General features: G+C 51.6%; 1 protein-coding gene across 3 annotated transcripts in view; it reads right to left on the bottom strand.

Moving 5' to 3' along the window:
• The window catches only part of PPP4R3B (protein phosphatase 4 regulatory subunit 3B), an 820,721-nt gene that overhangs the window by 261,131 nt on the left and 533,503 nt on the right, over positions 1-26,087 (bottom strand). For all 3 annotated transcript variants that reach the window (XM_069608059.1, XM_069608058.1, XM_069608060.1), the window contains exon 12: positions 10,214-10,383. In XM_069608059.1, the coding sequence (XP_069464160.1) occupies positions 10,214-10,383 (170 nt within the window). The remainder of the gene's footprint in view (positions 1-10,213; positions 10,384-26,087) is intronic.

Genomic DNA, 26,087 nt, shown 5'->3' with positions numbered 1-26,087 from the left:
AGGACATATCGATATATATCAGTGATATTCACTGTGTCACAGAACGAGGCGCGCCGAATCTCCGAAGCAACATGTACCGTGGAAAAATTGAACTGAGGCCAACGGGCACTGCGCGTGCTACTTGTATACCCGATGACGTCACCCTCGACGGAGGCCTTCGAGGGACCATCGACTCGATGACATCGACGCACAGTGCTCTCTGCTGAAAATGTTTTCCGAAATAGCTGAAGCTGGATGGAATACATCTAAGATGAGGAATACGTTGGAGGACAAAATCCACTCAAACTGACTATTTCTTCATTCAAGTGAAATGTGGATGGAACCTTGGGCAGAAATACTGGGTGCGTTCGCATTACTACCTTGTCCATATGAAAGATGTTATATGGTTCTGAGGTGACCAGCGCCTGAATCTCGCTGACTCTGCGAGCCGAGGTAAGGGCGACTAGTAAGGCAGTCTTGGTGACCAGCCTAATGTCTATGTATGCCACTAGTTCGAATGGTTTGTGCACCAGGGCGCCCTAGACTATATTCAGGTCCCACACTGGGTGTGGTCTCTTGACGGGCGGTTAAAGTCCTGTCAGGTGTTTGACAACAGGGTTGTAGGAGGAAAAAATGCCTTCCTCCGAGTATTTGTAGGTCCCAATGGCTGCAAGGTAAGTACGGAAGGTGTCGGCCTGTACGCCCGAACGAGCGAGGTGCGCCGGAAAGGAGAGCACGTTGTCCAGATTGCAGGCCAGAGGGTCAATTCCCTTGGAGTCTGCCCAGAGGCAGAACCTGGTCCATTTGCTCTTTTTCTGGGCCATGGTGGCTTTGCTCCTGCCGCCCTGTGTGATCTCCAGATTGGCCTGTGAGAGGCTAAGGTGCTGAAGCGTTAACTGCTCAGATACCACGCTGCGAGAGCTAGTTTCCCTGGTGCGGGGTGGAGAACCCTGCCCCGCTGCTGAGCCAGAAGATGCGCTGGGCCCGTCGGGGAGGTTTATCAGGGGCACCTCCGAGAGGCTGAGGAGCTCCGAAAACCATGGTCTGGCCGGCCACCATGGAGCAATCCGAATGATACAGAGCCGGTGCGACTCCTTGATCTTGCAAAGTACCCTGTGGATCAGGGGAGTGGGCGGAAAGGCGTAGGCATTCATGTCAGTCCACTGGAGGTGAAATGCGTCGCCCAGAGAGCCGGGGCCCTGACCCTGCCAGGATGTGAACTGGGGGCACTTCTTGCTGTGCCAGGTGGCGAAGAGATCCACTTGGGGGAGACCCCACCTGTTGAAGATCTCCTGAATAACGAGGTTGTTTAGCTGCCACTCGTAATTGTCCGTTCCAGGCCTGCTGAGCCTGTTCGCCTCCAGGTTGGATTCCCCCGGGAGGTGGACTGCCGAGAGGTAGATTTAGTTTTCCAAGGCCCATTCCCACATGCTGATCGCCAGTTGCACAGAGCCACCCTGCTTGTTGACGTAGTATATGCTGGTTGAGTTGCCTGTCTGGATGAGGACAACCTTGCCCCTGAGAAGTGGTAGGAATGCTCTGAGCGCTAGCCAGATGGCGTTCAGCTCCAACCAATTTATGTGGTAGTCCTGCTCCTGTCAAGTCCAGGTGCTGTGAACTGAGAGATCGTCCAGGGTGACTCCCCAGCCCTCGAGCGAGGAGTCTGTGGTGATGGTGGCTTGCGGAGAAGGTGGCCGGAAGGGCTTGCCCATCCATAGGTTGTAGTCCCTGGACCACCAAGTTAGGTCCAGGTGGAGAGATGGAGGAGCGGTTATTTCGGATTGAGAGCCCCGCTCCTGACTCCATGAGGCCACGAAGTGCAGCGGAATCCTTCTCATCCTTCGTCGTGTGTGCGGGACGGCTAGCAGAACTGCCGCTTATAGACACAGGTGATGTTGATACCACCAAGCCGAGGTCACTTCTCTGCTGAGGAAGTGGACAGTGGCCCTCTTGATGGCCGAGATCTTGTCTGACGGGAAGACCTTCTCAGAGCATGTGTCCCAAATGAGTTCCAGTAACGTTAGAGTCTGCGTAGGGAGCAGCTGTGATTTCTTGAGGTTGAGCGAGAAGCCCAGGCCATGCAGTGTGTTCATAAGGGCATGGGAGGAGTGGTGAACCACCTCCGGAGATGTAGCCCTGACAAGCCAGTCGTCGAGGTATGGATAGATGTTGGGGGCCCTGCTCTCTGAGGAGGGCCGCTACCGCGTTCATGAGTCTGGTAAAGACCCTGGGGGCCGAGTTGAGGTGACTTTTATTGGAAATGGTAGCCCATGATCCTGTAACGCTCACCTGATTCTCGCAGAGGCGCCGGTCTTGACTGGGCAACTACCGTATCTTCAAAGGTGATGTGTAGCACCCGGTTGGCTCTTTGGGTTGGACCTCTGTGCACTGTATGCCTGACGTGTAGAGTAAGATGTCTGCAGATAGAAAATATGGGGTTAATGAACTGGGGTTATTGGGGTGTCCCTATCTCTTTCCTCTTCTCCTCTCCTGTAGACCCCCAAAGGTTAACGCTCTCACCTTAGGTAAGTGAATGCCGAGCTCTCCATCTGCCTCGGGGCAGGGTGCTGTAACCAGTTTCTTCACTGGGTAGGTAGCGCAGGCCTCTTGACTTCAGAGGACTGCTGTCCGTATCTACTGCACGAACGGTAAGTTTCGAGTAATTCTAATGTCTTTAAAGTCTTTAGTAATGATGTCTCTTGTTTTGCAGGGTTCCGGCGATGGCGGATGACTGGCTGAAGTGAGTTGAAGATGGAGCCCGTGTGATGAATAGAAGCGCCTGGAAGCACGTAAGTAAGCGCTTGTTGCCTGCTTCACGATGCGCTCTAACTGTCTTTTTATTTTGCAGGTACGAGTTCGGAGCGGCTGCAGGGTGCCGGAATACCCACTGGATTAGATGTGGCAAGGAGTAATGGCACATGAGTATTAAAGTTCCCCAATGTCTTTAAACGCACCTTGTTTTGTCTTTCAGATGCGGGATGCAGCGCCGAAGGCCTCCGGAGCGTGCGAAGAGATGGTAAGCTTTTGTCTTTCAGATGCCGGAATGCAGTGTGAAGACCTCCGGAGCGCACGAAGAGTAGGTAAGCCTTTGCCTTTCAGATGCCGGAATGCTAACCTGTTCTTGCTTGTCTTTATAGGTGTTGCTGAAGACTGGATTCAGGATGGTAAGCCTTTTTCCTTAGGCCCAGGACCGGATGCAGAAGACACGATGAGCGTTCTGCTGCAGAGGTTGCAGAATAACGCAAAGCAAGATTCATCCACCGGGTGTGGTTTAAATAGCCTCCTGTAGTGCTTAGGTGTCTCCTTCCACAGCCACGCCTAAGTAAGAAAAGAGTTCCTGGTAAGAAAAGAGTTCCTGCCTTCCAGAAGAGTTCCAGTGTTCTGAATCTAGGGAGTGGCTCCAGCCCCACCCAACAGGAAAAGTAGTTCCAAACAGAAGAGGATCAGAGGCTCAACTGGCAGGCAAGTAAGCAGCATGGTCTGCTGCAGGTAAGTCCACCCAAGCATTATGAGCCCGGCGCTTCCAGCGCTGGGACTGGGCATATTTATGAGCCTGGTGCCAATGGCGCCAGGACTGGGTCCAAAAGGTCCCAATTGGGACTGGTTGGCACTCGGAACCTGGGTTATGGATCTGCTTCCAAGGGAGTTGGGAAAACCCTGACCTTTTGGAAGCAGAGATCATGACAGATCCTGAATCTTAGGAAAGAACGATGGGGCTGCCAAATCGGGACGTGTAGGTATGCGTCCTTCAGGTCTAGGGAGCACATCCAGTCTCCCTTGTCCAATGTCTGCTATAAAAGCTGGCGTAACCATCTTGAACTTTTGCAGGGGTAAGGAGAGGTTGAGGGTGGAAAGGTCCAGCACAATTCTCAGGCCCGCCTGGTTCTTCTGAATGGCGAAAATCCTGCAGTAGAAGCCAAAGCCTCGTTCGGAGGCTGGAACTTCTTCCACTGCCTGGCTCTTTATGAGCAACCGGATCTCTGCCTAAAGAGTTGCTGTCCCAACGTGTGGGAGTGGAGGGGAGGAGAGGCTGGAATGGGTAGGCGGTACCCCGTGGATACTACAGAGAGAAATGTGCACGGAGAGCAAGTGTGCCCGCCCCCCACCGGAGACATGTGGACCCTAAGGTGCGTGTCATGCCTTCTTTCCCTCGGAGGCTGAGGAGGGGGACTGGAAAAAGCCCCAACTCCCCCACACCCTTTTTGTTGTTTGCGTCGGTTCCGAGACGGTGAGCGGTCTGGCTGCCTGGATCTGTGTTCCTAGAAGCCGCGGGACCCTCCATATGTACAACCCTTCTCTGAGCGCTGCTGAGATTGGGTGTAAGATTTGGGCGTGGTCTTTGTAAGAATGGAGAAGGCCTTTGCCGTTTGAGAGTTGTTCTTTTTGACCAGCTCTTCATCCGTAGAGGAGTGGAAGTCGTCTCCCCCTCCCACGGTAGATCTAGAATACGCTCCTGGATGTCCGGGTTGAACTGCGTCGCCCAGAGCCAGGTTGTGCGCCTCATGTCCGCAGCAATGCAGATGGCACAGCCCGAGGTATCGATATGCGCCACTGTGGATTCCATGAGGTAATGCGCCACAAGCTTGGCCTCTGCTAGCCCTGCCTTAAAGCGTGATTGGCATTGGGAGGGGAGTTCCGGAAGGAAGTCCCCGATTTCCTGCCATAACCGTTGGTTGGCGGCAGCCAGCATGGCATCTGCGTTGGTCTGACGCAGGTGTAAAGAGGCGTTGGAGTAGATCTTCTTGCCATAAGCCTCCAAGATCTTCTCCTTGACTAGCAGCGCCGCAGAGGAGGCGGCTGAGGATGACTGAGGCTTGGAGTAAAGTGATGCTGCAGCGATCACCGAGGAGTGTGTCTGAGGATGGGTCGAGAACAAGAGTGTCCCCCCCCTCCATCTGCCTGTACTTGGCGTCAAGGAATCGGTTGACCGGCTGGACTCAGTGGGGCTTGAGCCAACCCTTCTTGGCCAGGGAGACTACATCAGTTTGCAGTGGAATCCCCGTGTTGGCAGAGTGGCTTCTTGTGAGGACTTCAGTCAGAACCCCCTCTGCCGGCTGTTTGATCTCGGTCTGAGGGAGGCCTAGGTACTCTGTCGGGCCAGCAAGACGTTCATGGAAGGCCCTGGCTGAGGATGGCGTGTCCGGATCCGGATCCTCGTCCATGTCCTGCGGATCTGGAGGATCTTGTGGAGGAGGGGTAGATGGCGCTGGAGGCTGGGTTACAGAGACCGCAGCCGGAGGCTGAGGAGGCAGAAGAGATTGCAGAGTTGGCTGTGGAGCCAGAGTAGGCGGCTGCACCAGGTTCAGGGAGCCTGATCGAGGCATTTGTGGTGCCATTAGCATGGCGGGGAGGACTTCCCCGACTGCGTCCTTGATAACCCCCATCTGAGGAGACCTCATGAGGCTGAGGCATTTGTCGAAGAGCACCTCCTCACTGGCCAAAGAGGTGGCAGGGGGTACCGACAGGGTAGCGTGGGACTGCTGGAGCCACTGTGTACCCTTTCGTATGGTCGCATGGGAAAGCTGCCCTGCGCATATGAAAGGTAGACTGTAGGTCACATACCTGGTTGCGACCAGTCCCATCTGGACCCTCGTTCTTCGCCGAATTCAAGGAATGGCAGACTGGTGCTCTTGTTAGGCGCGGCGGCCATTTTGTAGAGCTGCCTACACTTACTTTCCAGCTCAGTGAAACACAGTCTAAGATCAGTAAGAACCTATCACACTATTTCTGGGATGGCTCAAGGCAGACCAAGCTACACTCAAGAACACTTTTCAAGAATGGCACACAGCTATTCTAAGTAGGTAAAACCCAATGTTGTAATATACTATTACAGTTTAATTTTCAGATCAGTTCAACACAGCAATAACTATATTGTTTTAGGGTGGCACTCAACTAACAGAAGGTAAGTGAAACATGCATACTTTTTAAGGGGCCATCAGCAACTTAAGGCAGACCTATTCTGGACAGGCTAACAGCAAGTCAGGGGACGCAAGACCCAATTGGGGACACTCATACATGTATATCCTAACAGGAATAGTACAGTGGAACCAACAGCATTACTTTTGGGACGAGGAGGACCCAATTCACAGGTGAGTAAATGCACCCATCTACTCTATTTTAAAATGGCGAGCCAGCTTAAGGAAAGTAAGACTTTCAGTACACTTATTCAGAATGGCACACAGCTATTCCAGGTAGGTAAAACCTATATTAACTTTTCAGAATGGCAAAACCGATCTAAGGTAAGTAATAACTTTGCATACACTCACAAGTGGCAGAACACTTTCAATGTGTAAGTAAGAACCTTTGAACCGGCTCACGCATAGCAGTTACCAAGTAACTCTTTTACAAGTAAGTTAACTTTTCAACACTTGTTTTACTTTTCAAGGCAGACCTCCAAGTATCCAGCCCTTCCCAATTGTATGGCAGGAGATCTCTCAGAGACAGAAAAGGAACCTTAGTGGTCTAGGAGCCAGCTGTAGGCAGTGTGAGATACGGTTCAGTTGCAGGCAAAGTCAGAGTTCCGGAGAAAGACTGTCCAAGTAAGTACTCTACTTTCAAAGTTAGTTGAGGGTGCAGGGACTTCAGAGACAACACACTAGGAGTCGTCCAGCAGGGCCCTAGTTGACCTGGACAAGAAGACTCCCAATCATAGAAAACACCCCACAGCTACACAGGAATCACAAAAGATGGAAAGTAAGCAATATCGAAGCCAACAGTACCTGAGCACATAAGAAGGGTTTGCAGCTGGAGGGCTTCATGATCTGCAGTCAAAACCCCAGGTGCTGAATTCCTTATTGTGAAGACAGAACCCAGGACAGGCTTTCAACAGGGATCAACGAGGAAGGCTCCAGGCAAGAGTTTCTTTGCGGTTGGATGCAGCTCTGTGGATTTTGTCGCCCTTTTCAGGAGCCAGAAGAAGACTTCCTATCGCTGGTCAGATTCTCATTGTTTGCAATGCCCAGCACTCTGGTGAGGGGTCTTATCGGACTTGAAGCACGTCTCTGGCGGCCCAGCAGAATGCCCACAAAGTTTCAGCAAGATTCGGAAGACTCCGCACCTCACGATGGTGCGATGTCCCAGGGTATGCAAGGGCACAATATGACGTGGGATGGCTCAAAATGGCGGGTCAGGGTCTTTGTTGTCAGAGTCCCCAGGTCGATTGGAAGGAAGGGTAACAGCAGGCTACGGTTACACAGTAGGCTCTTCGGTCGCTGGAAATCGTCTCAGCCGGGTTTTCTTCATCATCCTCTTCGGTTTCAGTTCCAGTGGGTGACTACCTCTTCAGTTTCCAGGATCTGACTTTTATGCAGGAACCCAGCCAAACAGACATGCAACCATTAAACCTGAGGGGGGCTTAGCAGTCCTTTCAGGACAGACAGCCTGCCAGTTGAACTGGATTCTCGCAGTCAGGCTGGAAGACAGGGGTGCGAAGTTGGACTCCTCCCTCGCATCCTGCCTTCCCACATTGGAGTCTGGGCAGGCTTGACCAAGGTCTCCCGCCGAAGATAAAGACAAGACAAAGGTGAAGGAACAAGAAAGGACATGGAATAATAAAATGGCAAAAAAAGACTGGCACCATTTTGGTCAAATGAGCACCCATGAGTGCCTTTACTGGGGCTGTGGAAACAGCCCACGGTAAAGGTTCACCGAATTAATAAAAAAGGTTCACTGCCACCAGCCGTTGAAGGTAAGTTTGTCCTTGTAACAAATGTTACATTTAGAATGAGAAAGGGGATAACCATCATCCCCCCAGCACTCCACATAAGGTGGGGGAGGAGGTTCCTAGTCTCACCTAATGTAAAAGGGATCCAAATATCCTTTCTACCCTTGGGAACTGTAGTTCTCACAAGGTTAGCCCGAGAAAGTCAAAAGGGGAGCCCCAAGGGCAACCCAGCAACAATAGGCAGTATGTGCCAAAAGTTGTCAAAGATGATACAATTATATAAACCACTATGGAGAGTCTTAAAAATGACACCCATAAAAAGCGTAAAACACTCAAGTGTGGAAAAAGGTTCCCACTCAATGAGGTATAAGGAAAAATAATCCACAAGTAAAGCAAAAAAGTTCTGGGGTTGACACGTCAGGAAGACTTATCATTGCTGTGAAAATCTTACCCAACAGTAACAGAGGGTGGAGGTAGGTGGGAGGAGAGAAACATCGGAGAGACGCAGGGTGGAGAGGTTGGTGGAGTTGGACAGAGGAGTAAGGCGATTGAGTGATGCTTAAAGATCTTACCGTACATCGCTACATCACCCTATAGTACCAACATCATTGATAGTGCAGGGTCACTTATTAAGTCTGAGGGAGTTTAGTTTTTCAAAAAGCCATCTATAGTCTGACAAGTTACTAGGCAGTAGGGGTTGCAGTGCAATTAAGACTAACCTGAGCCAGGGACCAGAGGGTTAGGGGTGGGGTGTCAAAGGAGACTAAAGGGGGACAGTCTTAGTGCCAAACCCCTTTTTCACCCTGGTGTCCTTCAGTAAACTGCCCGTTTCTATCCTGGAGAGTTTACTAATTATTCAAAAGAACAGTCCATATACACCTTGCGTTGCATTTAAATAAAACCCCTGAAAATTCCTTGAGACTCTGCAAATTAAGGCCATCTCTGACATTGGGTAGTAGACATTTGTTCCAGTGTCTACTACGAAAGAATGGGGAGATGTGCTTCCTTTACAAGAACTCTCTGCTGCGCCATCTCAAGAGTCCCAGAGCATGTGCAAGAACCTAATCGTAAAGCTTCCCATCAGCCTCAAAGCTTTATGGATGGGTCAGGCCATAGGAAATGCATGCATCTTTGTTATTAGCCAGCATTCTCCTTATGCACACATGACAAAGAAAGGATATTCCATAGATCAAAAAGGAAGACAATAATTTGATACCATTAAGAAATATAACAACTGTTTGTAATAAACAAGTAAACATTGCAAGGTGTGTGGGTGGTGGTGAAAAATTAGGTCTAGAAGAAACGTTTGGGAAAAACTAAACTGTTGAACAAAAGCCATCTGAACAGATAAGTGTGGTGGTCCATGTGAAATGTGCAAGTTGCTATGGCAATAAGCCAAAAAATAAACTCAACGGGGGGGGGTTTCTTTATCCTCCATCAAATGGCAGGAAAAGTCTTTGGTTTACTGTACATAAAGGAGGTTACAGAAGTGCTGTAAAGTACTAAGATTGCAGTTCTCGCCTACCAAATTTATGAATCTAAAGAAAGCCAATCCTTGACAAATATCACTAAAGGATGGTGGGTCAGAACAGGTGCTCACTCCAAGCTGTTCCACACACTGCAGAGTGTGGATGTTTTTGCTTTGTATTTTTGAAATATTTAAGTACAGGATGTCATTTGGAATAGAAATGACATACAATTGGAGCAAAGACGGGTTGGTAAAGCAAAGCATGGGTAGAAGTTCAGTGAGGGATAAGCAAGATATAAGTGCAGGATGACGGGTGGGAGAGCGATTGTACAAGATGTCCACCATTTTTGTGATTTTAATGACAAGGTAGGAAGTCAAGTATTCGGCAGAGTGCGAAGGATCCGGAGGGGTTTTTGAGGGGTGAGGACTGGGGTGTGGGAGCATGGGCTGGAGAGTCCTGGGTAGGCTGTGAGGGTGAGCAGAGGGGTAAACCAATAATAGTGTAATAACAGCATTTGGCTGCGCCATGTGTGGTCAGGGTCAGCAAAGTCGCAGGGGGAATAGCTGCGTTAGTTGCAATGCATTGTGGTCTTCAACCAGCTGGATGGCAGGGGAAGATCAATGGAGCGCAGACAGGAAGAGGTAAAGGAGCAGACCGTAGTAATTATCTTGGTCGAGGTAAAGGGGACAATGAGTCAGACTTGAATGGACCTTTGGAGATAGGTGAGGGCGGAGGATGGACGAGTGGGGGGCATAGGGTAGAGAGGGTGAAATAGGAATAGATCAAGAGTTTAACTGGACGGGAGTTGGAAGGTTATGCAGGTTGGTTAGTGACTTATCAGAGTGGAATCAAGCAAGAGCTGTTGGGGGCTTTAGTCATATTGGCGAGACCGACATCGTTATGATAGCAGGAACATCAGCTTGGAGTGTTTCAAGTTAGAGGTGAAGGTCATAGAAGAGATCGACTATGCCCTGTGGGTTCTGCTTAGGTCAAATCACTTTTCTGTGTGTTTGTGTTTTGGGAACGTAGCACATGGTTTACTGATAATCTTTGACAATACAATACATGATTTGAATACAAGATCTGAGCAAGACATACTTACCACTCTGATAAATTCGAAGAGTTCAATTACTGCAGAATTTAATAAATTGTATCTAGTTCCATTGTCCAAAAGTGCATTTATAACTGGCTCAAAGAGATTTCCCTTAACGATGTAACGGTTATAAAATTCATCCTTCAGGCCAATTATCCTCCTCATGAAGCGTAGAGCACCTATTGAAAATATTTAAGGCTGTTAGTATTGTGGGTAAAATCCGATACTAAAACATGTATTAAACATAAAATTGAAAGCAACGTAACAAAAGCGTGCCTAGATGGATTTTCAGAATCAGACCTGTGGACAGATTGAAAGGCCACTATTTTGATGGCCATAAAAAGACACTAATAAATAGCTAAACTATCAAGATAGTATGGCTGAGTAGCAAGGCTGAGACCTTGGAGACTGCGAGAATGGGTAAAGTTTAATTTAGGCACAACTCAATGTATGCAGAATGTATACAAATGGACAGTTATATTTATTAGGCCTTGAACAAACCATTACCAATTAAAATCATATGTAGGTAAACTAAACATACACTAAAACACATACATTCACCTTGGGGTACTCTAGATACCGAGAATTAACACTACTTTTAACAGTTAGATCAGTTTGATAGAGCACTAACAAAGTAAAGCAAGTGAAGAAAAACAGAAAAAGGTAAGTATGAAACCAGTTGGTGAACAGACAAGTAATTCAAAAAGTAGAACAATACAGACCTGTACTAATGTCATTCCCTTGCTACCGGAGAGGAGGGCTAGTACCCTAAAAGTCATGTCCCAAAAGGTAACGTGCAGGGAGCAAGGAGTCTTAAAATGAACAAGTGCTGGCAAAGCTCACATGTAGCTTTAAGTGTCTAAAGTAGCGAAAAACAAAGCAAGCAAAATCCTTAGGGGGTCCTCTCCCAATTCCAAGTGTGTCAGGGGAGGACCAGGAGGGAATCCTTGACCAGAACTCCATTGATCATGACAGGAAGGGAGAGGCAGGGTTAGGACTTTGCATCCGCTAAAGTCTATGGGGGTAATGGGTAGAAACAGGCATATTAACTCACCCCCGCCCGTACTCCAATTCTGCAAAATCGTGCCTCTGAATCCACTGGGCCCACTTAATGTCTTGGCTCTGTCCGTGGTGGCAGGGGTTGCTGGTGTAGAGGTCACTTTCAGCTTTTGGATTTAGGTCAAGCTAGTCGCAAGTTCTGTGCTCTGGCGAGGCGGCTCCTGGCACTATGAAGAAAGTACGACCACGATGCCGCCCATCTTGGAGGACACCAGGGAACAATGCGGGCACGAGAAAGATGGCCACCACAGTCAAATGGTGGAAGACGAATGTAAAGACCGGAGGTGGGGTCTGTACTTCAGCTCTCTATATGGTAGAGGAGAGGCACAGAGGACCCCTGCCAAGATTCTCTATTATTGGTATCGTGGTCGAGCAATCAAGGCCTAGCTTCTCAGGAGGTGATGTGAGCTGGTTCTTAAGTACAGTGTAGTCCCCAAGCACCCACGAAGGAATGTCCACACACTATCGGTTAAAACACAGTCTTTATATAATATTCAAGGTCATATACACGATCACGATAACTCACTTTTTACTCTGAAAATCCACAATGGTAAATATGTACAATTCTAAAGTGGTACCACTAACGTTATTAGATCTCCTTAAAGTGCCTACGGTCAGAATGACCCACAGATCAAAATAAAGAGGAAACAAGCAATAGAGAGAGGAAGGAAAGCAAGAGGCTTAAGCAACTGGCAGAATACTGGTCCTGCTACCTAGACAGTTCTGTGTGGAGATCCCCCCCCCCCCCAACCTGGGCAACCTGTAGAAGAAAGATACAAGCCCAGTCCATATATTGTTCCCACTAGACTTTCCAATAGTTCTGCAACCCCAAAGTACCTGGCGTTGTAGCGTTCCTCGTCGGGGAAATCGACAACCCTTCTGGAGTGTCCTCCCTTTCAGGCAGGAGTCACGGGTCGAACGTCCGACGGAGAAAAGGTCAGGCTACGACGGTCAAGTGGCTGCATCGTTCCTAGCGGCGCTCGTTGACGGGGAAGCGTAAAGGTCCTGCCAGGAAGAGGCATGCGGGGCCCCTCAGTGTCGATAGTTCTGGACCGCAAAGAGTGGAAGAACTGTGGCCCAGCAAGGGCGTCGAGTCGTCGGTGTCTCTGGTCTTTGGGTGGTGGGAAACCCACCGGTGGATGCTCCTCAGTGTGTCGACGGTCAGGCCTTCTCCAGCAGGATACAGCGGCGACGATGCAGACGAGAACGTCCTTGGATCAATGAAGTTCTTAGGCAACGGGAGCATGGCGGCTCCGGTCGGCGACAGCGGTCGTCGACCGTGGCGGACAACAGTCCGGCGCTTCTCCTTGGAGTTCCGCAGCAGTCCCCGTATTGGGTCGGCTGCCTGTTGAAGGTCTGTCTACCAGGGAGCTTAGGCAAAGATCAGCTGTGCACAATGGTCCCTCGTAGCTCAGGTAGAGGGCGCCTTACCAGGTCCTCTCTGGGTCAGGTCTTGAAGCACAGCAGCTTTCAGATTGTGAAGGAGAGCAACAGCGATTCTGCTCGTCCAGCAGGGCTTCAGGATCAAGCTCCAGTTACTCGTCGTAGTGGACTTCAGCTTCTGAACACGATTCCTAGCAGTGAGAGGTCCCCAGATATACTGTTGATCTCCCATTCATTCCGCTGGGTCACACTCAAGCATCCAATCACAACTACGGTCATTCATGCAGGCAGGCAGTCAATCAGGCACACGGGGCATTCAGGCCATTCACTTCTCTCCAGACACTCACAACAAGTTAGGTGTATTGGGACAAGTACCGAGCCATTCAACACTCCAAGCTGCATTCATACCGGTTTCGGGCAGGGCAGTCTCAACCATTGTGTCAACCACCAGATACTAGACAGCCACAACATAGAATGCATATTTGTCACACACTCCATTCACCCAGGTCCCACCCACAGGCGTACTCACAACATACAGTCGTTGAGAAGGCTCCAGCCAGTCTGGTCGGCACTTCCACACACTACCATATATGGAACCTCCACCCAACAGCCAGTCAGGGGAAGGGACAGAGGCAGGGCTTCCCGGGACTTCGGGAAGATCAAGGTAAGAGGTGATGGAAGGCAAGAGGCCACGGGGGCCATGTTGTCTCCATCCGGAATCTACCAATTCCAACAACAGGGCCTGGGCATCCCAAAATGGAGGACGCTCAGGGCACCAGTCATTTCAGCACGGGGCTGCCACCAGCCCGTACCCTGCTCTGTGGGTCACACGTGCCCAAAAACATACACTAGGGGCACAGGGTTGCACCCCTACCCATGGGTGCCATAAGGGTATCCCAGGAGTCTGTTCACCAAACCAAAACAGCGCTGCACTGTCAGGAGTCCCACATGAACTTCTGCGCGGAAAACACGTCAGAACACACGATAAAAAGCAGTAAAGGACAAGGATACGGAGGCCCTGTCCCTCCGATGCATTTCCAGCATCACAACGACCCATGTGGCAGACAAAAGACAGTCTTACAATGTCCTTCGTGCCAGAGAGCAGCAAGGGAAGGCCTCTTGTCTCACTAATTGAGGGTCTTCGGGTACCAAAGTCCAAACCCAGGACGGCAACTGATGCAGAGGGAATGAAGCGGGAGCTGGCCAGTCGGTTTAGGGTGATTGTCCAATTTCATCGTGTGATAATGCTGCGCATAGGAAACGCTTGTAAAGCATTCATCAAAAAACGAATGAGCAAAATATGCGTTTTTGAAAATGTCATCTTACCATACAGTCAAATTCCACACAATGGCACAATTGCACATTGTGTTGAATTTGACATCATAAAATGACATTTCTCAAACTGCATCATGTTTATCTGACATCTATCCCACGCAATCCGTCCAATGTAAGCGGGAGACACCATTGCAGCCCCCGCTTCCAGTAGACCGAACAAGGGGAGTGGGGCACGACCCTGTAAGCCCGGCTCCTCTTCCACTATATAATAGTACAAGGGGAGTACAAGCCTGTGGTCCAGATTAGATCGGGATGCAATCATTTAATAAAGACAATTTCTGCAGTAATCGGCTATGCAACTAAATGTTTTTGATGAAAATTCCCAGTTTTGGCCAGTCCACAGGGTGGTCATAGGACACGTCTGAAGGATTCCAAAGGAAGGATCCTCGAGCAGGGGGTCATGATTGGTTGTTCTCACTGTTCCAGTGGTTGAAGCACCAATGTTGGTTGGCTGCAACGACTATCCAAAAGTCTTCAGCCGGATGGTCTTATTGAAGGGGCCTTGTCCGTAATGAGGCTCGGCCTCATCTGTAAAGAGACTGAAGAATGGTTGCGGGAGTCCTTCTACCTGAAATTTGAACTGGAGTCATCCTCCCTCCTCCCCCCAAAACCTCCAATATTAAGGATCTGCACCATTCAAACTGGCAGAGGCTGAAAAAATAATCAAGGACAGTTTCAGACCACTACATCTGCCCAAACACACTGCCACGATATGGACTGAGACCAGAAGGACCAAGACCCCACACTCAGCCACAAACATACCACAGACTTGCCCAGGAAAGGGCTTACCATTAGAGTAAATCTGGTCTGGGTGGGGAAGAAGGCAGTCAAAAAACAATATTGCCAATGGACAGCCAACATCTTGTGGCACGGGCACTTTAGTGCATAGGGTACTCTAAAAGGCGTTATGCAGTAAGATGCCAAATTGCTAACAAGAAAGTAAAAAACCTGGTAGAAGGAAATCTGCTGCCACCGGTCCATCCTGGACAAATCATGCAAGTAATCATCAAGTTACTAAAAAACAAGGAGAGAAAGGAATACAAAGTATCCATACCACACCTCACTAAGGTGATGTGTGCAGTTTAAAAAAAAACATTAATTTCATAACTGGGGCAGTCTCACTCTGCACGGATGGCTTGCTTAGCTCCTCTTTCGGGGCACTGTGGCTAAGGAAAGCAAAATGGTTTTACTTCCCTCTAAAAGTCATAGCAAAATGGATGGAGGGGCGGGGGTGGTCATATAGATTTATAGAGGGAAACGTGATGAATCAGATGGATGCATCAAGGTTTTCCCAGCGGTGACCTACTCTGATGTGGCTTGGGGAAGGCAGCTGGTACCCGCTCCCGACCCTGGGGGCGGCTATATGAGTGTCACATGGGGAGGGGAGAGAGAACCTCTGCGGAAATAACTGGACTCCATCAGGTGAGATGCAGTATCCCATTTTTCGCCTTCAGGATGAATCCTCCATTTGCAACAATCTAATGGCCCTCTTTCACTTATGGAGGGCAGTTGAAAGCTTTGGTCACATCCCAAAAGCCAACTTTCAACTAACCGGCCTTGAAAAATTATGGAAGACACTTTTCCCAGCTCCACATACTCATCTAAACATAGTAAGCCTTTAAAACCCATTACAAACATGTATAGAGTATTCTCAGAAAGGGACTACTGTTTCCACAATCCCCACAACACAGTGACTAGGAGGAGGAGGAGGAGGAGGAGAAGTAATGATCATTTCCCACTGTAAGCAGTCTAGTCCTTCTGCCAAATCCTATTGGCCAAAGCCGATATAAAAGAAGGAACAACTCAGGAATTGTGAGCGAGGTCCCTTGGAGGACCTGGCTGCAGGAATCCTGTGCTGGAGAAGGGCTAAAAGAAAACTGCTGGGCCAAGGGTAGAAAGGGGCAACCGTTGCCTCCCAACTGCCTGTGGGGAGCTGTCAAACACTGGAGGTGTCAAGGAAGAAAGTCTGAAGAGACTGAAATATTGCTTCATTGAGGGGGGGGGGTGGCGAGTGGGGGGTGGGGGGTGACCAAGGAAAGTTTGTCTTACCCAGCTGGGGTGAGACACGAAGTTGATGAGACTAAAGAACTATGCTGGCAGAGGGAGAGGCAGCTCAGGAGAAGACGTGGCATCTCCACTGAAGGCATGCAGAAGCTGGATGCGCAAGCTGGTGTGGTGGAGCGAAGGAGCTCACCATCAGAGAAGGAAAGAAACGTGGTGCAAACAAGGCATGCCGTGGAGAAGCCAGGACCTGCAAGAGAAACCCTGGTGTCCGGCAGCCAGAATTAGAAATGTTGTCCTTACCGGGAGCTGAAGAGAAGCCAGTGTGCAGGAGCAGAGCCAAGAGAAACTGGAGAGATGTCCAAGCCGCCCAGCTTGGGAAGCAAGCGAAAAAGGTACGTTATTGTAAGCGTGAGCAAGACCTAAGCTGCTGCACACAGCAGGTGAGTCTGCTACAGCAGAGTGGTGACCCCGGGGTGTTTTTGAACATTGTGAAGTTACAGAAAGTGAAATGACCAGAGCATGGTTTGTAAATCGAAAGGTCAGGAGAATTTTAATAATGTGACGTTATGGAAAGTAAAGTATTAAGAAGATTGATTGTGAATTGAAAGTGTCAACCCAAACCGCAATAAGAAATGAATGCAAATGTGGGGAAAGCTTAAAAGAACAGTGAGACAAGTAGATATACGAAGCCAAGAAAGGTATCATTTACTTGGTTGTAAAGAGGAACTACAGAATATGAGAAGTCCAGGCAAGCATACACCAGAGGAGACATTCTGGCACAAGAGTACATCAGGCAGTCGTGAATACAAGAGAATTCCTGGATGGCAGGAGAGTACGCCAGGCAAATGGCAAATCTAAAAGGAGTGTCAAGCAGAAACAGTGTTTGTAATTAAAAAAAAACTTTAAAAAAAAACTTGTGTTAAAAGAAGGCACTTTTGAAAATTCAAAGATGGCCGCTGGAGAGTGAAGTCGCACTTCACATACTCCGTGCTAACCCTTTCTAAGGAGGAAACAATGCAAACTAATTTCCGCACCAACAGAGGAATTATCACTCTCCACAAAGCGGACAGAGGAGATATACTGCAGCTGTGTGGAAAAAGAAGATCGCCGTTATATCGCATAGCTATACCAACTGAAGAACAAGCAGGAGACTGCTTACTGCAGCGAGGGACAGAATCACGCAGGAAGGACCGACACAAGCAGAGGCCGACAACAGTGCACTGAAGTGGCAACAGTGCACAGACTTGAGGGAATACTCCCAACCCCAGTACCAGAGAGGAGACCCGCTATGGGAGCCGAGGAAGCGAACGCCCCGTATGGTGCACTAATAAGGTGAGCCGGACCGGGGGGTAGGGGTAGGAGGAGGAGGAGGAGGAGGAGGAGGAGGAGGAGGAGAGCGTCGACCCCACGAACGGGAAAGCAGGTAAGCAAACACTGCGAGGAAGGTCCTGAGGGACAGCTACAAGCCAGCAAGCACAGACACCGAGATAAAATAAAGGTCCCTGAACACAAAGGAGGCTACCTAAATCTGCCTACACACAGACAGACAAAAGAAGGCCCGCTGCAGAGCACACCAACCCAATCAAAATATATCTGGCAACAATCTAAGCGCAGGACAACAAAAAAAAGCAGATTCAAAAAGCAGTCCCTGGAGGGGGACCCCTCAAGTCGACAGGAGAAACGAAAAGTGCGCAGGGGTGTCCACCCCCCCCCCCCCCAGGTTTCACAAGCGATCTCGCAGCTGGACAATAATGCAGTCCCTTGGGACTATTTCACCACAGGGAACCCACCGTGAGGAGCACCCACCGAAACCATATCTGAAGCAGCCAATAACCTCTTCAACATCCGCATCTCTGGAGACCAAGTGCAGCCCATTGACCGGAGCCTCTGGGGGTTCGGGGGGGAGGGGGAGTCACAAGAACAGTGGAATCGACTCCCGGGCCACAACACATATCCTAAGCCAACACCCAAAACGAACTCGGCGCCAAAATCTAAGGGGAAGCAGACACCAGATCTACAAGATGTAAACAAGGGCAGGAAAAGGGGTCAGCTGGAAATGTGCTGGCAACAGAAGCCCCAGCAAACGGACTTGGAGACCAACATAAAGAGCCAGAAGATGCACTGAACCGCAGAGACATGGCACTCAAAGAGGTCCTCCAAGAATGCCTTAGAATATGGAAGAATGAATGTCAACATCGTTCCAGGAGCAAATAGCGAATCTAAAAGAAGGAACAAGTTACTTACCTGTAACTGTTGTTCTCCAGCATGGGTCTGGCATGGATTCACATGCTCATGAATATTCCCCGTCGTCAGGCTGGGAATCCTCGGTAAAGAAAAAACCAGTATCAGTTTCGTTTCTGATCTGTCTTTCGTAGTAATAACCAATCACTGGTCTCTGCGTCATACTGACCACAGCCAATGACTGCCCTCTACCTAAGCACCGCCTCTGGCAGCCATCTTCAGATTTGGAAGCACGTGAAGTGGCAGTATGACCAAGTGAAGAGCCGCAGAGGGGTAGGCGGGAGGGTTCGCATGTGAATCCATGCCAGACCCATGCTGGAGAACAACAGTTACAGGTAAGTAACTTGTTCCTTCTCCAGCATGGGGTCTGGCATGGATTCACATGCTCATGAATAAAGAATACATAGCAGTACACACATGCACAACCACGGGAGGTGGCAAAGGCTCAACATTAAGCATCACATCAACTCAACATTAAGCATCTTACCTCCTCACCAGGCTCACCTCAGGCGAACAGGTTGCGCAGCACTGCTTGGCCGACCCTGGACTCCTCCCTGGAATCCCGGTCGACGCAGTAGAATTTCGTGAAGGTGTGCGTCGACCTCCACGTAGCAGCCCTGCATATGTCCAGCAGGGGCACACCAGATAGGAACGCCGTGGTAGCTGCGATCGCTCTGGTGGAATGGGCTCTCGGACGGCCAGGCAGCGGTCGGTTTGCCAACCGGTGACAGCACATGATACAGCCGGAGAGCCATCTGGAGATGGAAGCCTTCGAGAGAGCCTTCCCCTGATTGACAGGTCCAAAGTTCACAAAGAGTTGTGACGTCTTCCGAAAACCCTTCGTGCGGTCCACGTAGAACTTCAGCGCTCTAGCTACATCCAGCGAGTGCAAAGTCCTCTCAGCCGGCGACGAAGGCGACGGGAAGAACACAGGTAACACCAAGGGTTCGTTGAGATGGAAGTCCGACGGTACCTTGGGCATGAAGGAGGGGTGCGTCCTGAGCACTACCCTCGTGTCGTGGAAAGTCAAGTACGGGGCCTTGCAGGAAAGGGCCTGGATCTCTCCCACTCGTCGTGCGGAGGTGATGGCCACAAGAAAAGCTGTTTTCCACGATAGAAACTTCAACGGGGCCGAGTGCAGAGGCTCGAACGGAGGTCCCATGAGCTTGGTCAGCACCACGTTGAGCTCCCACGCCGGGGCCGGAGCCTTCACCGGCGGGAACGATCTGAACAGTCCCTTCATGAACTCTTTCACCAGACGATGAGACCACAAGGACGTCCGCCCCGTGGTTCTGGTGTATCGGGAGATCGCAGCAAGATGAATCTTGATGGACGCGTGTGCCAGACCAGCTTTGGCCAGCGTCAGCAGGTACGGCAGTACTTGGGGGGCCGTAATCCGTAGAGGGTTAATCTTCTGTGCGTGGCACCAGACAGAGAACCTCTTCCATTTGTGTCCGTAGCATTTAAGAGTCGAGGACGCCCTGGCCTTTGCAAGAACCTCTCTGCAATCGGCCGGTATGTCGTATCCTCCAAACTCTAGCGCTGCAGGAGCCAGGCCTGCAAGTTCAGCGACTTCGGGTCGTGGTGGAGGATGGCGCCTCCTTCCCTGGAGAGTAGATCCGCGTCCGCCGGCAGCTTGATCGGCGGGGACGCTGACAAGTCCAGAAGGTCCGGGAACCATATCTGCCTCGGCCACGCAGGTGCGACGAGGATCATCCTGCACCGTGACCTCTTGAGCTGGTTGACGAGCCGGATTAGCAGAGGCAAGGGAGGGAACGCGTAGAGGAACAGGCCCTCCCAGGGGAACGAGAAAGCATCGCCCATGCTCCTCGTCTGGGGAAACCTGCTGGCGAACCTCCGGCACTTGGTGTTCGTCGCCGTCGCGAACAGGTCGATCTGGGGTGTGCCCCACCGTCGGAAGAGGCGATCCACCAGATCCTGCCGTAGTTCCCACTCGTGGCACGAGCGCAGCTCCCTGCTGAGTGAGTCGGCAATGGTGTTTTTTATCCCTGCCAGATGAAACGGCACCAGAAAAATCCCTTGGGCAACGGCCCAATGCCACAGGTCCTGCGCCTCCTTGGACAGCGCTGGGGACCTGGTTCCGCCCTGTTTCCTGATGTAAAACATGGTGGTGGTGTTGTCGGTGAAGATCCTCACCACCTTGCCCTTGAGGGACGGAAGGAAGGACCTGAGGGCCCAAAACACTGCACGGAGCTCCAGGACGTTGATATGCAGGGACTTCTCCGTCGGGATCCAGAGTCCCCTTGCGTGCAGATTTTCGGTGTGCGCTCCCCACCCTTCCAGGGAGGCATCCGTGGTCACAGTCTCCTGGTGGGCTGGGGTCTGGAAGTCCATGCCCGCCGTCAGATGCGCGCGGGTGCCCCACCACCGTATCGCTCGTCGGAAACTCTCGTCGAGCTTGATCCTTTCCTCGAAGCTGCCCGTCGTCTGGATCCAGCGCGCATCCAGGAATTCTTGCAACGGGCGCATCCGGAGCCTGCACATGGGAATGAGGTAGATGCAGGAAGACATCATCCCGAGGAGGGACTTGATGGACCTCACTTTGGCCGCGTCGGCCACCAACATCCGTTGCACCTTGCCCAAGATGGTCCTGGTCCTCTCCTCCGACGGGGAGGCCAGAAGGGACACTGTGTCGAGCCTGGCTCCCAGAAACAGTGCGACTTGCGCGGGCACCAGGTGGGATTTGGCGTAGTTCACGGAGAATCCCAGGTCCGTGAGGAGTTGGACGGTCCTTGCCGTGTGGACCACGGCGAGCTCCCTCGTCTTGGCGCGGATGAGCCAGTCGTCCAGGTAGGGGTAGACGTGAATCCCCTCGCGGCGCAGCTGCGCCGCCACCGGTGCGAGGCACTTGGTGAATACCCTGGGTGCCGACCGTAGTCCGAAGGGAAGGGCTTTGAACTGGTAATGACGCCCTTGGACCACGAATCTGAGGAATTTGCGGTGCCCCTTTAGGATGGGAATGTGGAAGTAGGCATCCTCCAAATCCAACGACGATAGGAAGTCTCCTTCCTCCAGCTGACCCAGGACGTGCTGGAGGGTGACCATCCGGAACTTCTGCGCCTTGATGAACTTGTTCAGACGTCGCAGGTCTAGGATGGGGCGCCATCCTCCCGTCTTCTTCTTCACGAGGAAGTATCTCGAGTAGACTCCGGAGCCCCGAAGCCTCTTTGGGACGAGTTCGATGGCGCCCTTTCTGAGCATCGCCTTTACCTCCAGGAGAAGTTGAGGGACGTGAAGTTCTTTCCTGGCCACGGGGGGGACGCGCGGGCACCTTCTTTGAAACTCGAGCGCGTGGCCCCGGGCCAGGGCGTCCAGCACCCAACGGTCGGTGGAGATGGACTCCCACACGCTGACGAAGCCCGCCAGCCGGCCTCCCACCGGGGTGCTTCGGTGGGGGCCCGACCCCACGGCCGGTTCAATCCTGCTTGGACGCGGCCTTGCCGCCTTGACCTCCTTGGCGACGACGGCGGGGTCCGCTAGACTTGCCTCGTCCTCTGTAGGCCTCTTGCGACGACGAGCGGGCCGCTTGACGGTAGGAAGCGAAACCGCCGCCGGAACCTTTGGAGGCGCCCTTGCCTCCGCCGCTCCGAAAGGGCGTCCGTCGTTGCAGGACTCCAAGGGCCCGGGCCGTCTCAGTATCCGCCTTGATGGCCTGAAGGGAATCGTCCACTGTCTTCCCAAACAGGTTGTTCCCGTCGAAGGGCATGTCCAGGACTCTGGTCTGGACGTCCTGCCGGAAGTCCGTAGCTTTGAGCCATCCACGACGTCGAAGGCAAACGCCGTTGCCCAGCTGGCGGAACCCGGTGTCGGCGATGTCCGTCGCCACGGTGATGGCGTGGTCCGAGGCCACCTCACCTTCCTGCAGGATCTCAAGGGCCTCCGCCCTCTTGTCGTCCGGCAGAAAATCCAGCAGGGGAGCTATCTTGTACCAGAGCTCCCTGTCGTAGCGGGCCACGATAGCCAAGGCGTTGGCCGCTTTAATCGTCGTCGCTGCCGACGAGATGACTCTACGTCCCATAGCATCCAATTTCTTTCCCTCGCCGTCCGGCGGGGAAGTCGATGTGGAGGCCGCACCCCCCCCCGCTTTCTTCCTGGCTGCCGCGGAGACGACGGAGTCCGGGGTAGGTTGCGCCCGGAGGCATAGGGGGGCCGTGTCCGGGACCCGGTACTTTTTCTCGTACCGGTCTCTTCTAGCTGGCGTCGTGGAAGGGTTCTTGAGGAGGGAAAGGCCCTCATCCCAAATGTCGTCCAACAGAGGCACTGCGAGGACCGTCTTCCTCTTGGCCTCGCGCCGCTGATAAAGGAAGCCTTCCTTTTTCTTCTCCTCAGGGCAGAGTTGGAAAAGCTCGGAAGCCCTGGAGATCATGGAGTGGAAAGATCCGATCTCGTCGGGCGGAGAAGCCCTGGTGGGAGGCGACGACGGAAAATCCTCGTCGTATGCCTCGTCGTCCGTACCCGTCGCTGCCGTGTCAGTCCCCGTATCATCCCCTCGGGTGGACGGGGAGGAGGGCTGGAAGGGGCGCGACGGTTGAAAAGGAGGTGGTGGATGGATCCTTCTTTTCTTGGTAGGGGGAACACCAGAAGGTCCCGGTTCTGGATCCCCCGACGGGAGAGGTTCCTCCGTCGGTAACGGTAGCCTCGTCCTTATCTCGGAGCATAAGGACTGTATGGCCAACAAAATGGCCGCCGAGTTGTCTTGCGGCGCTGGCAGAGGGGAATCCGACGGGCGAGCAGGGGCCCCGTCGGTATCCTCGACGACATAGTCGTCGTCACCTGCGTCGGGGTCCATTCCGACGGGCTGGCCTTCTTCCACGCCTAGGCCGTGGCTTAAGACCTCGATCAGCTCCTCTTCTGAGTTTGAGGCCGAATCTCGACGACGCCCTGCCCCCCCCTTCTTCCCCACGGAGGGTTTCACGGGGGTCCTATCGATGGGCACAAAGGAAGACTCCCTCCGAGGAGGCAGGGAGATTCTGGGCCCTGAGGTCGCCACCACTGGTGCAGCCACCACAGGCTGAGCCAGGGCCGCCGCGACCGTTTCGATAGAGGGCTTGGTCGGATGGATCAAGGCCTTCACCACCTTAGGTGCGCTCACCGCCTTATCCTTGAGGGAGGGGGCACTGCCACGCTCCTCCTCTGCCTTAGAGCTCGACCGGGGCCTCTCCAGGAGCTTCGCCGGGTGCTCGGCCTTCCTCTTACCCGACCCAGAGCGTTGGCTCGTGGCTGATGGTGCCGGGGAGGGTGCGCCCTGCCTGGCGCCCGTAGAGCCCGACCGTTCGGCGCTCCCGGTGCCAGCGGACTCGCGGTGCTTGGCCTTATGTTGGGCCCCCGTCGCCGGGGCGCCCTCAAAGGTCTTAGAAGACCGCTCGGATTTCTTCTTCTTCTCGCCAGACGGGCTCTTACCCTCCAGCCAGTTGGCGAGACGTTGATGGCGGTCCTTCATGGTCCGTTCCGACATGTTGCCGCAAAACGCACAGTCCTTCTCCACGTGCGTCTTGTCCTCATGAAGGCAGTAAAGGCAGAAAGAGTGTTCGTCCTCCTTGAAGACGTTCTGCAGCTGGCATCCAGGGCAGACCCTGAACAGCTTTCCGGGCGTCGAGCTTCCCTTCTCCTGGGCCATCTCCGAGACCGGGCCTGAGAAGCTTCTGGATTCCTCCGAAGTGTAGCTCGACGAAATCTTCACCCTTGAGGGGCACAGATGAATCCGACACGGGTCCCCGTTGATCGGATGTAGGATCGGTGGAGCTTGAGGCTCTTTTGACCGAAAGAATCGAAGTTTTTTGTGAAAAAAGCGCGAAAAATAGCACTAACGCTCGAGAGCAATAGCACGAGGATCCCAACACATGAACGTGCGGTAAAAATCTGAAGATGGCTGCCAGAGGCGGTGCTTAGGTAGAGGGCAGTCATTGGCTGTGGTCAGTATGACGCAGAGACCAGTGATTGGTTATTACTACGAAAGACAGATCAGAAACGAAACTGATACTGGTTTTTTCTTTACCGAGGATTCCCAGCCTGACGACGGGGAATATTCATGAGCATGTGAATTCATGCCAGACCCCATGCTGGAGAACTAAAAAGCTCCCTGAAAGAGGTCAGGGAGGAAATACTTTCGGTGATAGGGTGGACACTACAGAACAGGAACTATCGGAGCTCTCCGACAATGTCCGGCAGAATTCTGAATTGCTGGATCAAATTGCAACTGTGACACAATCTGGAGATCCAGTCAGAGGATCTCGAAAACCATTCCAGAAGGTCGAATGTCAGGATCAAAGGCATAGCAGAAACAAAGTAGGATGCAGACCTAAAGTTTCTAGTCCAACAATGCTTTGCCACCCTTATGATGGAGACCTCCCCAGAGAATATACATATTGATTGCATACATAGGGTGGGACCTAGAAGGTTAGGTCTGGGTGACGGACCCAGAGATGTCCTGGCAGCACGGACGTCTTACAAAATTAAAGAAAATCCTTCGAACGCCCAGGGGTCGGACAACTATTACAATGAACGGATCGCAAGTCTGTCTGTTCCAAGACCTAGTTGCATCCACATTAAGGAAAAAAGAGCGATGCGCCCCCTGACAAAAGTACTCCTAAATAAAAAGATCCCATACAAATGAACATTTCCTTTTGGCCTACTCTTCTCATGGGGTGGGAAGCAACAGACGGTTACACTACATGCACCGAAGGCCTTAATACTGGGAATGGAGGAGGAAGAGGCAGACCCCAGAGAGAACTTGAGGGGCACCCTGGCATAGGACAAGGCCATGGGATTGGTCCACCGCAACAGGGAAAAGAGGAGACAAATTGAAGGGCCCCCTACCAAAACAGAGAAGGGACTAAGTAGTATAAAGCGGACACAAGCAAGTTCTCAGGGAAGGGGGAAAGAACACAAAATACAGGGGTAACCCAAAATTGGAATACAATGAAGTGGAGAGGAAAAGTGGAAATACATGGAGTGAGAAAGGAATGATTAAGATTAAACTAGTTCTCAAAACAGGCACCACTTTGAATCCACAGGAGGTTACACTACTACCTCAAAATCGTCTCGGGGAAAACATAGGGTGCTTCCCAAGATAATTTGGGTTGTCTTAAGATACAGAGCCTAGACTGGATAAGGGAAGAGTGGACAGGGAAGGAGAGAGGGGAGGCTGGGAAAGGTTGGTGGGGAAAGGGGACGGGGATACAGTGTCTGTGGGCCACGAAGTAGGCGGTTTGGAGGACCACAAAGCGCTAACAAGCAGCCAACTCAGAAGTCAGAAACAAGGTTACCAGAGATACTCCCTGAAGTGTGGGTGGGAATGAGCAAGGGGAACACCAGGAACATACAAGATTACTCCTATGAGGCAACAGCAGGACAGAACCCAAGAGATCATGGGTGGGGGGAAAATACTGAAAATATTTTCACATAACGTGCAGGGCCTAAACAACCCCATGAAGTCAAAGAAATTAGAGGTCCAACTTTAAGCGGAGGCAGACATTATCCTTCTGCAAGAGACACATTAAAAGAGGGGATAGATCTAGAATACATCTACACCTGTTTATGTAAATCTACCAGGCTAATGCCAAAAATAATACCGCTGGTGACCTGATCAGCCTTAGAAACAAGCTTCGAGCTGAAGTAATGCACACCCTGGCAGATCCCACTGGCAGATATCTATTTAGTCAGATCCGATTGAACGAGAGGGTACTCGCGATAAGCACAGTATATGCCCCTAACACAGGACAAGAGACCTTCCTACATCAGGCCTTAGGGATATTAGAAGGCTTTGCAGTAGGTGAGGTCCTACTGACATGAGACTTCAACATGGCCTAGGAACCGGTCAAAGACCGGAGTAGCCAAGGAC

This window comes from Ambystoma mexicanum, chromosome 4q, assembly GCF_040938575.1.
Source record: "Ambystoma mexicanum isolate Mex_15411 chromosome 4q, UKY_AmexF1_1, whole genome shotgun sequence".
Lineage (NCBI taxonomy): Eukaryota > Metazoa > Chordata > Amphibia > Caudata > Ambystomatidae > Ambystoma > Ambystoma mexicanum.
The sequence above is the reverse complement of the archived record's forward strand: the minus strand, read 5'-3'. Positions and strand labels throughout refer to the sequence as shown.